Below are 18823 nucleotides of genomic sequence, written 5' to 3' on the forward strand. Positions count from 1 at the left end.
TCCTGGCGACATCCTCGTAAATCTTTCCAGCTTGACAACATCTTTGCTCTAACGTGGTGCCCAGAACTGAAAATACTCCAAGTGCTGCCTCACCAACATCTTGCCTAACTGCAACATGACCTCCCAACTTCAAAACTCAAACAGATTGGGGCCAATACTCGTACTGTAGTAATTCTATTCAGCTGAAACTGAAACGGCCAATATTGTTAGGGGTTTTGAAGCATAAAGAAGTGTTCCACTGGTTGGGGAATACAAGAAACGGTACAGAGACTCACAACTTGGCCACAAAACAGATGGTGAGAACAGATGTTGTCAGAGGAAGGGTAACCTTTATAAATTTAAGTGCAATGAGCTTTCAAAGCCAAAATATTATATTCAATGAAGCCACAAAGAACTGCAGGTTTAAAAAAAGACACAAAGTGCTGGAGTAACTCAGCAGGTCAGGCAGCATCTCTGGAGAACATGGATTGGGTACCGATCTGAAACATCATCCATTCCAAGTTCCTGTTCTGCATGCATCCATTAAGTTACACGATGAACAAATACAATAGATCCTTGTGTGGGATGGAACTGCAGATGCTGGTTTAAATTGAAGACAGACACAAAATGCTGGAGTAACTCAGCGGGACAGGCAGCATCTCTGGAGGGATGGAATGGGTGACGTTTCGGGTCGAGACCCTTCTTCAGACCGAGAGTGAGGGGAGAAGGAGTCTAGAGTTATGGAGTGACAAGGTGTGATTGTCTATCTACAATAGACCCAACTGAAAGTCACGGCAAAGGGAAGCGAGAGATATAGACGATGGAAAAATAAGGTGGCGCAGCGGTAGAGTTGCTGCCTTACAGCACTTGCAGCGCCGGAGACCCGGGTTCGATCCCGACTACGGGCACTGTCTGTACGGAGTTTGAACGTTCACCCAGTGACCTGCGTGGATTTTCTCTGACATCTCCGGTTTCCCCCCACGCTCCAAAGACGTACAAGTTTGTAGGTTAATTGGCTTGGTATAAATGAAAATTGTCCCCAATGTGTGTAGGATAGTGTTAGTGTGCGGGGATCGCTGGTCGGTGTGGACGCGGTGGGCCGAAGGGCCTGTTTCGCGCTGTATCTGCACAGTTTAAAGACCAGGGGGCTGGCAACAGGATGATCGTAGATTCAGTCATTGTGATTGAGATACACTGGCCACGTCGCATGGTGGAAGAGCAACCGGCCTTGAGAGAAAACTAAGCACAGTGTCTCTGCTTCACTGGGATCGGCCTTCCTGTTTAGTTTGGCAGAGTCTCTGCTCGAGAGAGATGCTGCTTTGGAACCTTCCTCTCCTGAAAAGCCTCTCGCACACAATGGAATTTAAAAAAAAAACGTGAAGCAAGCTCGTGCAAGATTACTTACACATCTGCAAGCTATTTACTGAGGCCAGCGATCCGAGACCAACGAGAAGTTGTGTGATCGCTTCAGTGTAATTTTCCCACAATTACTCAGGGCCCCAAAAGACCAATTTTTGTAAATGTATTCTCCCACCCGACAAATAAGGTCACTAATTGGGCACAATGAAGGAACGCAAACTATTTAAGGATTTCCAAGCATTTCCTCCCTTTGGTGAGGTAGGTGGAACAGAACAGGAGGAATAAAGAAGGTAGACACAAAATGCTGGAGTAACTCAGCAGGCAGGACAGGCAGCATCTCCGGAGAGAAGGAATGGGTGCCATTTCGGGTCGAGACCCTTCTTCAGACCAAGAGTCAGTGGGAGAGGGAGTCACAGAGATCTGGAAGGGCAAGGTGTGAAAACGAGAGATCAAAGGGACACAGTTCAGGGAAAATGTAGAATAGCTCATTGTTAGCTTGGAGAAGCATACAAAGATAAAATTTAATCAGGACAGTCAGACTAGACGGAGAACTCGGATGGGGGAGGGATGGAGAGAGAGGGAAAGCAAGGGTTACTTGAAGTTTGAGAAGTCAAAGTTCATCCCACTGGGGTGTAAGCTGCCCAAGCAAAATACGAGGTGCTGTTCCTCCAATTTGCTCTGGGCCTCACTCTGACAGTCTGGAATTCATTGCCACAGAAGGCTGTTGAATGGATATTTTTAAGACATTTTATTAGGTTCTTGATTAGTACGGGTGTCAGGGATGATGGGGAGACGGCAGGAGAATGTGGTTGAGAGGGAAAGATAGATCAGCCATGATTGAATGCAAGAGTAGGCCTGATAGGCCGAATGGCCTAATTCTGCTCCGATAACTAATGACCGATCTTCCTATTACTGAGCCACTGAGTTTAGTTTATTGTCACGTGTACCGAGGTACAGTGAAAACCTTTGTTGCGTGCAAAGTGGAAAGGAGAACAGGAGAATTGTCAGTGGAAAGACAATACACGATTACAATCGAGCCATTTAGAGTATAGATACATGATAAGGGAATAACGTTTAGTGCAAGGTAAAGCCAGCGAATTCTGATCAAAGATAGTCCAAGTGTCACCGATGAGGTAGATAGTAGTTCAGGACTGCTCTCTGGTTGTGGTAGGATGGTTCTGTTGCCTGATAACAGCTGGGAAGAAACTGTCCCTGAATCTGGAAGTGTGCGTTTTCCATTTCTGTGCCTTTTGCCGATGGGAGAGGGGAGAAGAGGGAGTGGCCAGGGTGCGACTCTTCCTTGATTATGCTGCTGGCCTTGCCGAGGCAGGTTTGAGGTGTAGATGGAGTCAATGGAAGGGAGATTAGTTTGTGCGATGGTCTGGGCTGCGTCCACAATTCTCTGCAATTTCTTGCGGATGGTGTTTTAAGGTCATTAGTGATACAAGTAGAATTAGGCCATTTGGCCCACCAAGTCTACTACGCCATTCAATCATGGCTGATCTATCTCTCACCTCCCAAACCCATTCTCCTGCCTTCTCCCCGTAACCCCTAACACCCGTACTAATCAATATTCTATCTATCTATCTCTGCCTTGGCCTCCACAGCCTTCTGTGGCAAAAAAATCCACAGATTCACCACCCTCTGACTAAAGAAATTTCTCCTCATCTCCTTCCGAAAAGAACATCCTTTAATTCTGAGGCTGTGACCTCTGGTCCTGGACTCTCCCACCAGTGGAAACATCCTCCCCACATCCACTCTATCCAAGCCTTTCCCTATTCCATGTTTCAATGAGTTCCCTCTCTCATTCTTCTAAACTCCAGCGAGTAGAGTCTTATGTGAGCAAGCCACCAGCCAAGGTTGCAAGATTGGTTAGATGATACAGTACATAGCCTGTGGGGAGAGAAAGGTTTGATGATCTAATTTTCATTCCATAAAGCTGACCGGCCTTCTTTAGAGCCCAGGGGCACAATAGCTTATGTTGTGCCAAAAGCAGGACCTTCCAATTGACAACCAACATATTACTTCCTACCACCTATAAATGAATGTTCAATAAATGAAGGGCCTCAATGGCGACCCTCGGACTATCCTTGATCGGACTTTGCTGGCTTTACCTTGCACTAAACGTCATTTTAGAAGGATAGGAGGGGATCTTATCGAAACGTATAAGATTATTAAGGGGTTGGACACGTTAGAGGCAGGAAACATGTTCCCAATGTTGGGGGAGTTCAGAACCAGGGGCCACAGTTTAAGAATAAGGGGTAGGCCATTTAGAACAGAGATGAGGAAAAACGTTTTCAGTCAGAGAGTTGTGAATCTGTGGAATTCTCTGCCTCAGAGGGCAGTGGAGGCCAATTCTCTGAATACATTCAAGAGAGAGCTAGATAGAGCTCTTAAGGATAGCGGAGTCAGGGGGTATGGGGAGAAGGCAGGAACGGGGTACTGATTGAGAATGATCAGCCATGATCACATTGAATGGGGGTGCTGGCTCGAAGGGCTGAATGGCCTCCTCCTGCACCTATTGTCTATTCCCTTACCATGTACCTACACTATGCATAGCTTGATTGTAATGATGTGTTGTCTTTCCGCTGACTGATTAGCACGCAACAAAAGCTTTTCACTGTACCTGGGCACACGTGACAATAAACTAAACTCATAACACAAAGTTGCAGAAGCAGAAAAGAGCAGCCTGAAGGTCTATGTTTCTAAATTGCTAGATACAGATGTGCCGTGGAAAGCATTATTATCGGGATGCATCACAGCATGCTTTGGGAACAGCTCCATCCAAAACTGGCTCTGTAGCTTCCCAGGCCTCCAGATGTCCTTCTCCCTGACTCTTAGTCTGATGGAGTCTCGACCCGAAACGTCACCCATCCCTTCTCTCTCTGAGATACTGCTTGTCCCGCTGAGTTACTCCGGCATTTTGTGTCCATCTTCGGTGTAAACCGGCATCTGCAGTTCCTCCTTACGCAATACTCTAAATGTGACCTCACCTTCGTCTTGTGCAACTGCAACATGACCTGCCAACTTCTACACGGGCTGTGAACGGGTGATCGACGGTCAGCAGGGACCCGGTGGGCCGAAGGTCCTGTTCTGAGGCTGAATCTTTCAATCAATAAAAAATAAATTGGCGGACTGACCCAAAATGCTGGAGTAACTCAGCGGGACAGGCAGCATCTCTGGAGAGAAGGAACGGGTGACGTTTCGGGTCGAGACCCTTCTTCAGACTGTCCCGTTGAGTTACTCCAGCATTTTGTGTCTATCTGCAATTTAAACGGCACGGTGGCGCAGCGGTGGAGTTAGACAATAGACAATAGGTGCAGGAGTAGGCCATTCAGCCCTTCGAGCCAGCACCGCCATTCAATGCGATCATGGCTGATCACTCTCAATCAGTACCCCGTTCCTGCCTTCTCCCCATACCCCCTCACTCCGCTATCCTTAAGAGCTCTATCCAGCTCTCTCTTGAAAGCATCCAACGAACTGGCCTCCACTGCCTTCTGAGGCAGAGAATTCCACACCTTCACCACCCTCTGACTGAAAAAGTTCTTCCTCATCTCCGTTCTAAATGGCCTACCTCTTATTCTTAAACTGTGGCCCCTTGTTCTGGACTCCCCCAACATTGGGAACATGTTATCTGCCTCTAATGTGTCCAATCCCCTAATTATCTTATATGTTTCAATAATGTTGCTGCCTTACAACGAATGCAGCGCCGGAGACTCAGGTTCGATCCTGACTACGGGTGCTGTACTGTACGGAGTTTGTACGTTCTCCCCGTGACCTGCGTGGGTTTTCTCCGAGATCTTCGGTTTCCTCCCACGCTCCAAAGTCGTACAGGTTTGTAGGTTAATTGGCTGGGCAAATGTAAAAATTGTCCCTAGTGGGTGTGGGATATTGTTAGTGTGTGGGGATCGCTGGGCGGCGCGGACCCGATGGGCCGAAGGGCCTGTTTCTGCGCTGTATCTCTAAATCTAAATCTAAAAATCTAAACCAACATCTGCAGTTCTTTTCTACATAAATTGGTGGATGCTTCTGCTTTAAAAGGAGTCGGCTTCTGGAAACTTCTTTGTCCATCATGATGGGGTTGATTGAACTATAGCCCAGCCCCTACCTCCCACTGCCACAACACGTTTAGAAATGCGCAGAAACTCATTTAGACTGTTCACAAACACTTCGCTAATGCTTCTGAACACTTCAAGGCCAGTGAAGGCTAGACTGCTGTACTGGTAAGGTAGCAAATGCAACAGCTAGTTAGAGAAAAGTTATCAAAAGCATCCAAATCTGAATAACAATGAGCACTCTCTCTCTCCACCAGCGACATTCCCTGGTTTAAAGACGGGAAGTGGAGAGAATACAGGGAATTAAAAGCCGATGAGCCTCAAATCACGTTCAACGGAAGCAAGGGAAAATGCAGGAACAGGGCACTGATTCTGGATGATCAGCCACAATCATATTGAATGGTGGTGCTGGCTCGAAGGGCCGAATGGCCTACTACTGCACCTATTTTCTATGTTTCTATAAGTGATTGGAGCAGAATTAGGCCATTCAGCTCAAGTCTACTCCGCCATTCAATAATGGCCAATCTATCTCTCCCTCCTAACCCCATTCTCCTGCCTTCTCCCCATAACGTCTGACACCTGTACTAATCAAGAATCTTATCAATCTATGCCTTAAAAATATCCACTGACTTGGCCTCCACAGCCTTCTGTGGCAAAGAATTCCACAAATTCACCACCCTCTGATTAAAGAAATTTCTCCTCATCTTCCTAAATAAGCGTCCTTTAATTCTGAGGTTATGACCTCTGGTCCTAGACTCTCCCACTAGTGGAAACATCCTCTCCACATCCACTATGCAAGCCTTTCACGATCCGTGAAATCAGTGGTAGGGAGGTTAGTGGAGGCATAGATACAGTCAGATCCTTTTGCCCAGGGTTTAGAGGGATATGGGCCTAATGTGGGCAGGTGGGACGAGTGTAGATGGCGTATCTTGGTCAGCATGGGCACGGTTGGCCGAAGGGCCTGCTTCCGTGCCTTAAGACTCTAAATGTCTAAGACTAGAGGGCGTAGCTTTAAGGAGATGCAAGGAACTGCAGGCGTTGGTTCACAAGAAAAGACAAAGCGCTGGAGTAACTCAGCGGGTCAGGCGGCATCTCTGGGAGAACATGGTGGGAGTTCGCAACAGATGCGAGACGATGGGCCGTTTACTTTGTGGGCTCCACCTTTCCCAAGCCATCGGTGCCGACCGCCATTTGTTCTGTACCTCTTCATACCCCTAGTTTCCTTCTCCCATGACTCCCAGGCTGAAAAATGGTTCCGACCCAAAACGTCACCCATTCCATTTCTCCACAGACGCTGCCTGTCCCCTGAGTTACTCCAGCACTTCTGCTTTTGTAAACCAGCATCTGCAGTTCCTTGTGTCTACATTGTAAAATTGAGTTTATTTAGTTTAGAGATACAGCGCGGAAACAGGCCCTTCAGCCTACCGAGTCCTCATCGGCCAGCGATCCCCGCACATTAACACTAACCTACACACACTAGGGACAATTTACATTTATACCCAGCCAATTAACTTACAAACCTGTTCGTCTTTGGAGTGTGGGAGGAAGCCGAAGATCTCGGAGAAAACCCACGTGGTCACGTGGAGAACGTACAAACTCCGTAGAGATGGCGCCCGTAGTCAGGGTCGAGCCCGGGTCTCCGGCGCTGCAACTCAAAGCAGCAACTCCACCGCTGCGCAATAAAACTCATTTCCACCAACAATACGATCAGGCCGCATTTTGGAGTATTGTGAGCAATTTTGGGCACCATATCTGGGGATGGGTGTGCTGGCTGAGTGGGTTAACATATGATGAGCGTTTGACAGCACTGGGCCTGCACTCGCTGGAGTTTAGAAGGATGAGGGGGGACCTCAATGAAACGTACAGAACAGTGAAAGGCCTGGACAGAGTAGATGTGGAGAGGATGTTTCCACTGGTGGGAGAGTCTAGGACCAGCCTCAGAATTAAAGGATGTTCCTTTAGGAAGGAGAAGAGAAGGAATTTATTTAGTCAGAGGGTGGTGAATCTATGGAAATTTCCACAGAAGGCTGTGGAGACCAAGGCAGTGGATATTTTTATGGCAGTGATATAGATTTTTGATTAGTGCGGGTGTCAGGGGTTATGGGGAGAAGGCAGGAGAATGGGGTTAGGAGGGAGAGATAGATCAGCCATGATTGAATGGCGGAGTAGACTTGATGGGCTGAATGGCCTAATTCTGCTCCTATCACTTATCACGCTATGGCCTAGTGGCCTCAAGGCCCTCTCTCTCCACCTCCTGCCTCCCCTTCTAATTTTTATATGAAAGCTTTGCAAAGCAGCCCAACGCATCCCAATTAATACCTACTGATGCTGACGTCTTGCAAACAAACCCCAAAATATGCTCAAGATAGATACAAGAAGCTGGAGTAACTCAGCGGATCAGAGAGCATCTCTGGAGGGACGTTTCGAGTTGAAGCCCTTCTTCAGACCAGAAGACCTTTTGGGTCTGAAGGGTCTCAACTCAAAACGTCACCTACTCTTTCTCTCCAGAGATGCTGTCTGACCCGCCGAGCTACTTTGGTTTCAACCAGCATCTGCAGTTCCTTCCTACCCCAAAATATACTAAACACCAATCCAAGCAAGCAAATCAACTTTGTGGTTAGGTTTTGGAACAGCAACATTTCCACTTCAAACATAGCACAATAGGAGGATCCAAACAAACATCTATGATCACATGTGAAGCAGCAGAGATATAGAGCTACAATTTTCTGCATAAGCACACATTCCATGAAAAGCAAAAAAGACTACCCAGTACTTTGTGATGCACAGAGTCTCTTGCCCAGAGTAGGGGAAATTGAGGACCAGAGGACATAGGTTCAAGGTGAAAGGGAAACGATTTAATAGGAATCCGAGGGGTAACCTTTTCACACAAAGGGTGGTGGGTGTGTGGAACAAGCTGCCAGAGGAGGTAGTTGAGGCTGGGACTATCCCATCGTTTAAGAAACAGTTCGCCAAGTACATGGATAGGACAGGTTTGGAGGGATATGGGCCAAGCGCAGGCAGGTGGGACTAGTGTAGCTGGGACATGTTGGCCGGTCTGGGCAAATTTGGGCCAAAGGGCCTGTTTCCACACTGTATCACTCTGTGAATCTATGATTCTACATCTGCCCCATTGTTCCATTTCCACAGAAACCTTTACCCCATTTCAAAGACGTACAGGTATGTAGGTTAATTGGCTGGGTAAATGTAAAAATTGTCCCTAGTGGGTGTAGGATAGTGTTAATGTGCGGGGATCGCTGGGCGGCACGGACTTGGAGGGCCGAAAAGGCCTGTTTCCGGCTGTATATATATGATGATGATGATATGAAATGAAAACCACTTTTCTGGGCAGACGGTGGTGCAGCAGTAGATTTGCTGCCTTACAGCGCCAGAGACCCGAGTTTGATCCTGACCACGGGTGCTGTCTGTACGGAGTTCGTACGTTCTCCCCATGACCTGCGTCGGTTTTCCCCGGATGCTCCGGTTTCCTCCCACACTCCAAAGACAGGTTTGCAGGTTAATTGGCTTCAGTAAAGATTGTAAATTGTCCCTCGTGTTTGGGATAGTGCTAGTGTACGGGGATCGCTGGTCGGAGGGCCTAAGGGCCTGTTTTCATGCTGCATCTCTGAACTAAACACTCAAATCATCAATGGGTCCATTACTATATTTGATAGAACAAAATCCAATTTTAAACTGTGCATTCAACATGATAAAGTGCTTCTTGATTTCATTCCTACAAAGTTCATCTACAATGTGACAAGTCTTGTTTCAACTTCCCCAGAGATGCAATTCCTGCAAGTTTCAGACACCTTCATTACAATGAACATTCAATATCATAGTCATGGAGTCACAAAACAGGCCCTTCGGCCCAACTCCTCCATGCCAACCAAGATGCCCATCTACACTCGCCCCACTTGAATTTGTCCCACATCCATCTTAACCTTTCCCATACATGTACCTGTCCAAGTGTCTTTTAAATGCTGTTATAGTCATAAAGTCATACAGCACAGAAACAGGCCCTTCGGCCCAACTTGCCCATGCCAACCAAGATGCCCCATAAAACTAGTCCAACTTGACTGCATTTGGCCCGTATCCCTCAAGAATTGAATTGAATAAGTTTATTGGCCAAGTATGTGCACATACAAGGAATGTGCCTTGGTGCTCCGCTCACAAGTAACAACACAAACATACAGTAAACAATTAAGAATAAAGCATTAAGAATAAAACATTATAGTTTAAACATGTGAATGAAATAAAATACCAGAGCATCTAAACCCTTCCTATCCATGTACCTTTTAAATATTGTTAAACTACCTGCCTCAACTACCTCCTCTGGCAGCTCATAGCATACACCCACCAGCCTGTGTAAAATAAGTTTCCCCTCAGGTATATATACATTTCCTCTCTCACAACCCTATGATCTCCATTTCTTGATTTCCCCTACCCTTGGTGAAAGACTGTACAATTCCCCTCATGATTTTGTACACCTCTATAAAATCACCCCAGCCTCCTGCGCTCCAAGGAATAGAGTCCCAGCCTGCTCAACCTCGCCCTGGAGCTCAGGCCCTCGAGTCCTGGCAACATCCTCGTAAATCTTCCCTGCACTCATTTACTTTCAAAACTATTCATATGAAAGCTAAAAGCTGCAAACATTAAATATTCCACTCACAAAATGGAAAGGGGAAAAAAAGGCATAAATGTACCACAGGTGTGAGGAAAGTTACAAGATTGAGAAATGTTAAAACAATGGTGTGCAGCGGTAGAGTTGCTGCCTCACAGCGCCAGAGACCCAGGTTCGATCCCGATTACGGGTGCCGTCTGTACGAAGTTTGTACATTCTCCCGCGTGGGTTTTCTCCGAGAACTTAGTTTTCCTCCCACACTCCAAAGACGTACAGGTTTGAGGTTAATCGGCTTGGCGTAAATGTAAACATTGTCCCCAGTGCGTGTAGGATACTGTTAACATGCGGTGATCGCTGGTCGGCGCGGACTCGGTGGGCCAAAGGGCCTGTTTCCGCGCGCTGTATCTCTAAACTAACATTTGAATTATTTTTCGAATTAGAGATTAAAAGATTCAACGCAAACTTTTGAAAGTTATCAAGAACACAGTCAGCATTTTCAAACAAAAACCATAGGCACAATTGTTTCTCTGCGGGTTATAAAATTCTACAGTTCTGTTTGCTTGGTAAGGGAGGGGAAAGCTGGCTGGTGTGTAGATTAATACACCCTGACCCATTTCTGTTCTGTGGCGTTTTACAAGTCACACACATTCCAACTCTGGACATCCTGCTGCTTTGGCCTGCAAAACTTTATTTTCCGAATAAAACGGGAAAACGCAAGCAGACGCGTGGGAGGAAATAAGAGAAAATGGAAGGGGATGAGAAAACAGCAGCTTAACACAGCAACAACAACAAAAAAGGAAAAGACACAAAGTGCTGGAGTAACTCAGTGAGTCAGGCAGCATCTCTGGACAACATGGAGACATAGAACTTAGGAGCAGGTCTCTCGGCCCACAATATCCATGCCAAACACGATGTCAAGACATAGAAACATAGAAAATAGGTGCAGGAGTAGGCCATTCGGCCCTTCGAGCCTGCACCGCCATTCAATATGATCATGGCTGATCATCCAGCTCAGTAACCTGTACCTGCCTTCTCTCCATACCCCCTGATCCCTTTAGCCACAAGGGCCACATCTAACTCCATCTTAAATATAGCCAATGAACTGGCCTCAACTACCTTCTGTGGCAGAGAATTCCACAGACTCACCACTCTCTGTGTGAAGAAATGTTTTCTCATCTCGGTCCTAAAAGACTTTTAGTCTTTAAAAGACTTTCGGGTCCCTTCATCAGACTGATTGTAGGGTTGGTGGAGGGGGAGGGAACTGGAGGCAAGAAAAGACCTGGACAAATCAGGGCCAGCAACAGATGACCTCGGGTAGGGTTCCCTGACAGGCCAATTATTGGCAGGGGGCAGTGTGATCCCATAAGGGAGACATCATTGCAAACTGTGGAACTGGGGTTAGTTTAACTTTGCTTCATGGTCAGCACAGACATTGTAGGCCGAAGGGCCTGTTCCTGTGATTAACTGCTCTAGGTTCTATGGAATGGTTCACACCGTTTGCATCTTTTTATGCAATATTTGATAGAAATATTGATTATTTGATATTTACATCTCCGTCAAATGCACTGAGACAGTCCGGACAGAGACAGTTTCTTCCCAGCTGTTATCAGGCAACTGAACAATCCTACCGCAACCAGAGAGCAGTGCTGAACTACTATCTACCTCATTGGTGATCCTCGGACTATCCTTGATCAGACTCTGCTGGCTTTACCTTGCACTAAACGTTATTCCCTTACCATGTATCTGTACACTGTAAATGCCTCAATTGCAATCATGCATTGTCTTTCTGCTGACTGGTTAGCACGTAACAAAAAGCTTTTCACTGTACCTCGGTACAAGTGACAATAAACTAAACTGGATCACAAACTACTCTTCAATCCTTGTTTTTGCATCTTAGACATCCCTCACACATCTCTCTCTTATAAACATATTTATTTCCACCATCGAAAACCAAATCATTGACTCTGCAGTTCCTCCTAACATATTCTGACTGTCCGCACTAGATATAGAGACTGTCAGAGTGAGGCCCAGCGCAAATTGGAGAAACACCTCCCCATATTTCTCTTGGGCAGCTCACACCCCGGCAGTATGAACATTGACTTCTCTAACTTCAAGTAACCCTTGCTTTCCCTCTCCCTCCATCCCTCCCCAACCCAGTTCTCCGACTAGTTTGACTGTCCTGATTAAAGTCTACTTTGTAAGCCTGCTTGCTAACAATGATCTATATTCTACATTTTCCTTGAGCCTTATCCTCTTTGATCTCTCATTTCGTCTCCCTCGCCCCCGACTCTCAGTCCGAAGAAGGGTCTCGAACTGAAACGTCACGCCATTCCTTCTCTCCAGAGATGCTGCCTGGCCCGCTGAGTTACTCCAGCATTTTGTGTCTATAGTGTGAATCAGCATCTGCAGTTCCTTCCTACATGAGACCCATTACCACTTCAGTTTGCAACAAAATTAGACTACTTTAATTTTTCCATACTTTTTTGATAGTATGTTCATACAATTGTTGATACAATTGACCTGATCAATTTGCTTTACGGCTTCTATTTCATTTTGCACTGTTCACTGCTTTCCTGTAAGACGTTTGGTTGAGTTTGCAAAATTGTTAGTACTTTGACTGTCAATAATTTGGTTTAGATAAGCTTTTGGAGGGATATGGATCACGAGCAGGCAGGGGAGATTTGGTACTAGAACAACATTTTAAAGTAATAAAAAGGAACTGCAGATGCTAGGTTTTAACCAAAGATAGAAGAGGTCAGCGTATGAAGAAAGGACCCCAACAGAAACGTCACCCATCTTTTATCTCCACAGATGATGCCTGACCGGCCGAGTTAGTCCAGCACTTTGTGTCTACCTTTAACATTTAAAAGACCCTTGGATAGGTAGACAGGCATAAATTGCTGGAGTAACTCAGCGGGTCAGGCAGCATCTATGGAAAAAAGGAATGGTGACGTTTTCGTTCGAGACCCTTCTTTTGGACAGATATGAGGATATGAATGGTTTAGGGCGATATGGGCCAAACACAGGGAGGTGGGACTCGTGTAGATTTTTTTAGATTTTAGAGATACAGCGCGGAAACAGGCCCTTCGGCCCACCGAGTCCGCGCCGCCCAGCGATCCCCGCACATTAACACTATCCTACACACACTAGGGACAATTTTTACATTTACCCAGTCAATTAACCTACATACCTGTACGTCTTTGGAGTGTGGGAGGAAACCGAAGATCTCGGAGAAACACCACGCAGGTCACGGGGAGAACGTACAAACTCCGTACAGACAGCGCCCGTAGTCAGGATCGAACCTGAGTCTCAGGCACTGCATTCGCTGTAAGGCAGCAACTCTACCGCTGCGCCACCGTGCCGCCAAGAAGGGATATCTTGGTTGGCAGGGGCAAGTTGGGCAGAGGGCCCATTTCCATGCTGTATGACATGCTGTGTGCGGTCTGTTCTTGTGCCACTCTGCACGGCGGGGGCAGCACTGTGGTGCAGCGGTAGAGTTGCTGCCCCACAGCACCAGAGATTCAGCTTCGATCCTGACTACGGGTGCTGTCTTTACGGAGTTTGTACGTTCTCCCTGTGACCTTCATGGATTTTCACTGAGATCTTCAGTTTCCTCCCACACTCCAAAGACGTACAGGTTCATAGTTTAATTGGCTTCGTGTATGTGTAAATTGTGCCTAGTGTGTGTAGAAAAGTGTTAATGTGCTGGGATCACTGGTCAGTGCGGGCTCGGCAGGCCGAAGGGCCTGTTTCTGCGCCGTATCTCCAAACTAAACTACTGTCCTAAATTCGAAACATTGGTAAACAATCTTATAATCTGAAAAATTTCTGATGTCCAGTGATGTTTGTTGAAATTTTATTTACACACAAAGATAAGCCACAAAATGCTGGAGAAAGTGGGTCAATAGACAATAGGTGCAGGAGTAGGCCATTCAGCCCTTCGAGCCAGCACCGCCATTCAATGTGATATATCATATCATATCATATCATATATATACAGCGCGGAAACAGGCCTTTTCGGCCCACCAAGTCCACGCCGCCCAGCGATCCCCGCACATTAACACTATCCTACACACACCAGGGACAATTTTTTACATTTACCCAGTCAAATTAACCTACATACCCGTACGTCTTTGGAGTGTGGGAGGAAACCGAAGATCTCGGAGAAAACCCACGCAGGTCACGGGGAGAACGTACAAACTCCTTACAGTACAGCACCCGTAGTCAGGATTGAACCTGAGTCTCCGGCGCTGCATTCGCTGTAAAGCAGCAACTCTACCGCTGCGCTACCGTGCCGCCCTCATGGCTGATCATTCTCAATCAGTACCCCGTTCCTGCCTTCTCCCCATACCCCCTGACCGCTATCCTTAAGAGCTCTATCTATCTCTCTCTTGAATGCATTCAGAGAATTGGCCTCCACTGCCTTCCGAGGCAGAGAATTCCACAAATTTACAACTCTCTGACTGAAAAAGTCTTTCCTCATCTCAGTTCTAAATGGCCTACCCCTTATTCTTAAACTGTGGCCCCTTGTTCTGGACTCCCCCAACATTGGGAACATGTTTCCTGCCTCTAACGTGTCCAACCCCTTAATAATCTTATACGTTTCGATAAGATCTCCTCTCATCCTTCTAAATTCCAGGTCAGGTAGCATCTCTGGAGAACATGGATAAGTGATGTTCGAAGAAGGGTCCCAACCCGAAACATCACCTATGCATTTTCTCCAGATTAAAATAATTTGCCCAGAGTAGGGAAATCGAGGACCAGAGGACATAGGTTTTACAGTGAAGGGGAAAAGATTTAATAGAAATCTGAGGGGTAACTTTTTTCATACAAAGGGTGGTGGGTGTATGGAACGAGCTGCCAGAGGAGGTAGTTAAGGCTGGTCTATCCCAACGTTTAAGAAACAGTTAGACAGGTACATGGATAGGACAGGTTTGGAGGGATATGGACCAAACACAGGCAGGTGGGACTAGTGTAGCTGGGATATGTTGGCCGGTGTGGGCAAGTTGGGCCGATGGGCCTGTTTCCAGGCTGTATCACTCTATGACTCTGATTAGTACGGGTGTCAGAGGTTATGGGGTGAAGGCAGGAAAATGGGATTAGGAGGGAGTGATAGATCAGTCATGTTTGTATGGCGGAGTAGACTTGATGGGCCGAATGGCCTAATTCTACTCCTATCACTTCTGATCTAATGACTCCAGAGATGCTGCCTGTCCTGCTGAGTTACTCCAGCATCTTGTGTCTATCTTTGGTATTAAACCAGCATCTGCAGTTCCCTTCGGTTACATTTTTATTTAGACGGAGTTTCTTTTGATCTGTGGAATTTCTTTACAAAACATTCAGAAACCAAGCGACAACTGCCCGTAAGTAACACTGTTGCAGATCCATCGGCTTCTTATAAATATGATTTTAATGACATAAAATGCAACATGTCTGAAGAGTGAAGCAAATGTCATCGAAACAAGTGAAACAAATGTTGACTTGGCCAGAGTAGGGGAAATCGAGAAAAATCTCACCGAGCATTGGAAATACTCCAATGTATACAGATTCAAGATTCGGAGTTTAGTTTATTAGCTTTGCAGAGTATACAAAATCATGAGAGGAATAGATCGGGTAGACGCACAGAGTCTCTTGCCCAGAGTGGGGAAATCGAGAACCAGAGGACATATGTTTAAGGTGAGGGGGAAAAAGATTTAATAGGACTGTCATATTTTGAAAGACTGGATCGACTAGGCTTCTATACACTGGAATTTAGACGTTTGAGTGGGGATCTTATCGAAACATATACGATTATTAAGGGGTTGGACACGTTAGAGGCAGGAATCATGTTCCCAATGTTGGGGGAGTCCAGAACCAGGGGCCACAGTTTAAGAATAAGGGGTAGGCCATTTAGAACGGAGATGAAAAAAAACTTTTTCAGTCAGAGAGTTGTAAATCTGTGGAATTCTCTGCCTCAGAAGGCAGTGGAGGCCAATTCTCTGAATGCATTCTAGAGAGAGCTAGATAGAGCTCTTGTAAAGACAGCGGAGTCAGGGGGTATGGGGAGAAGGCAGGAACGGGGTACTGATTGAGAATGATCAGCCATGATCATATTGAATGGTGGTGCTGGCTCGAAGGGCCGAATGGCCTACTCCTGCACCTATTGTCTATTGAATCTGAGGGGTAACTTTTTCATACAAAGGTTGGTGTCAGGAATGAACTGCCATAGGAGGTAGTTGAGGCAGGGACTATTGCAACTTTTAAGAAACAGTTAGACAGGTACATGGATAGGACAGGTTTGGAGGGATATGGACCAAACACAGGCAGGTGGGACTAGTGTAGCTGGGATATGTTGGCCGGTGTGGGCAAGTTGGGCCGAAGGGCCTGTTTCCACGCTGTATGGTTCTATGAAATGTGTAGGAAGGAACTGCAGATGCTGGTTTACACCGAAGATAGATGCAAAAAGCTGGAGTAAATCAGCGGGTCAGGCAGCATTTTCTCCAGAGATGCTGCCTGACCCGCTGGGTTGCTCCAACGTTTTGTGTCCATCTTCGACTGTATGAAATAGCTGTTCTGGATAATACTCCACCCAGAACAAATATGTAACTTCACTTTGAATTATGTCTGAAGGAACTGCAGATGCGGGCTTATACCGTAGACACAAAATGTTGGAGTAACTCAGGGGGTCAGGCAGCATCTCTGGAGAGGAGGAATGGGTGATGTTTTGGGTCGGGACCCAGAAGAAGGGTCTCGTTACCCATTCCTTCTCTCCTGAGATGCTGTGTGTCCCGCTGAGTTACTCCAGCATTTTGTGCCCATCTGCACTACAAACTCACTGGACTTTGTTTTGCGTGGATGGTTTTGTGGAGAATCATTCAAGAGCTTCAAGTTAAATGAAAGCAAACCTGGAACTAGATAACAATGTCTTGAAAGATGCAGGGAATCAATGACTCAAGGACTGGACTGCATTTGCACAACATCTGTGGCTTTGCAGAATTTAATAATCGTGCATTTTTACATCAAAGGGCGAATAGGAGAGTGGTTAAAAATCACACACGCCATCTAAAGGACTTGCAAAGTTACTTCAACGGAATATCCCACCTGCACTTTCCACATGCACAGAAACTTTTGTGTGTGTGTGTGTGTAAAGTTGTTCCTTTTCATCTCTTACTTCCGGAGATTAATACATACTCAGTTCCCCCAAACAGGTTTGTTCCTCTTGATCCTCGCTCAGGGAGAAATAATTTCCTGCAAATCTCCCTTTGCACAGCCCCGGGGCAAAACTGCCGTGAGTTTTGTTCGGAGGGATTAAAAAGAACTCGCATCCCCGCAACAACAAAAAAAAAAATACACGCAATGCACATTGCACACGGGTGCGTTTTTTGCAACGCATGCAAACGACCCTCAGTGTTTAATTCCAACTCACTCAACCTTGCAATGCAAGGTCCTGGGCAAATTTAAAAAAAGCTTCCTATGGAAAATCAACCAGATGTAAATCAAAATGCATGCACAGCCACAGAAGTGGAGGTTGACTGCCTTGTTCATTCAAGGCAATCTTTAATTCAATTGTGATATTGCTTCTATTCCATTGCAACATTCCTCCCATTGCAAATATAATTTGCCACGCTGCAGGTATTGCATGTTATTGCGTTGTAGACATTGTGTGTTTGTTGCATTTTAAAATGACAACTCTGCTTTTAAACTTTTTTGTTGTTGTTGTTGCAGGAAAGAGTGTGGGACTAGTCGAGAGATCGTTGCTAAAACCGCGTCGGTGGCAAATGCAATCTCTGCTGACGCCGGCTGCATCTGATCCATCGGTTTTAAAAAGGGATTTTACTCTACCCGTGATCGAGTGACAAGTCTGTGTGTGTGTGTGTGTGTGTGTGTGTGTGTGTGCACAGGACTTACCAGCTCCCCGTTAGCCAGCATGCAGAGACTGAGAGTCAGGAGTATCCAGGCGTTCTTCATGCTTGTAGCTTTTGCAAAAAAAATTAAAAAATAAAAAAGAGTTGGGGGGGGGGGGGTGGCTGCAGAAACTCACGAGCTTCCCTCCCGGGCTGCAGATTCCCCCCTTTGCTTTGGCTGCAAAAAACACAACCTCACTGAACGGCAAACGCTGCCTCTCTATTCTGTCTTCTTATTCTGTCTTCTTATTCTGCTTCTGTTCCTCCTTCTTCTTCTCCTCCTCCTTCCTTCTTCTTTAAGGAATATTCTTCTGCGGACTCTCTTATCCTCGCCTCTATCCTTGAATCCCTTCTTCCCTGGGGTTCAAATGCAGATGCATCGTTTTAGAAAAAGGAGAACAAAGTTTTGCGTCTCGTTGCAGGGAAATGTATCTATTTGTATTTGTTCTTCTTTACAAAACACCCGCGATTTGCAATGAGCAGGGACTAAAACTGAACCGGTGCTTTTCCTTTTCTCTGCAGATTATCCCAAGTCCTTACCTAAACTCTCCTGGAAATAACCTCCAAACGCTCCGGCTTTGGGGATTTAAGTGAAGGGGGGGGGGGGGGGTGGTGGAGAGAGAACGCGTCGCTGCCCCGGTGGGTGGAGGCAGCTCGGCTTTGATTGATGACAGCGGCCCCGGGGCTGCAATGGTAGCGCCGCCCTAATGGTAGCAATGTGGAGCATTGTAGCAATGTGTGCCTCTCATGCAGGCACGCACATGCATGGACACATAGACAATGGGGGGGGGTGCAGGTGAAGGCCATTCAGCCCTTCCGGCCAGCACCGCCATTCAATGTGATCATGGCTGATCATCCACAATCCTGCCCTCTCCCCACACCCCCCTTGATTCCGCTCTAGACAATAGGTGCAGGAGGCCATTCAGCCC

At 46.4% G+C, this 18823-nt stretch overlaps 1 protein-coding gene across 1 annotated transcript in view; it reads right to left on the bottom strand.

The window, feature by feature from the left end:
• Window positions 1–18482, bottom strand: part of sdc2 (syndecan 2) — an 81280-nt gene extending 62798 nt beyond the window's left edge. Inside the window, exon 1 of the mRNA XM_078397149.1 lies at window positions 17899–18482. Within this exon, the coding sequence (XP_078253275.1) occupies window positions 17899–17958 (60 nt within the window). The 5' untranslated portion in view covers window positions 17959–18482. The remainder of the gene's footprint in view (window positions 1–17898) is intronic.
• Window positions 18483–18823: the final 341 nt, after the last annotated feature.

This window comes from Rhinoraja longicauda, chromosome 4, assembly GCF_053455715.1.
Source record: "Rhinoraja longicauda isolate Sanriku21f chromosome 4, sRhiLon1.1, whole genome shotgun sequence".
NCBI classification, from domain to species: domain Eukaryota; kingdom Metazoa; phylum Chordata; class Chondrichthyes; order Rajiformes; family Arhynchobatidae; genus Rhinoraja; species Rhinoraja longicauda.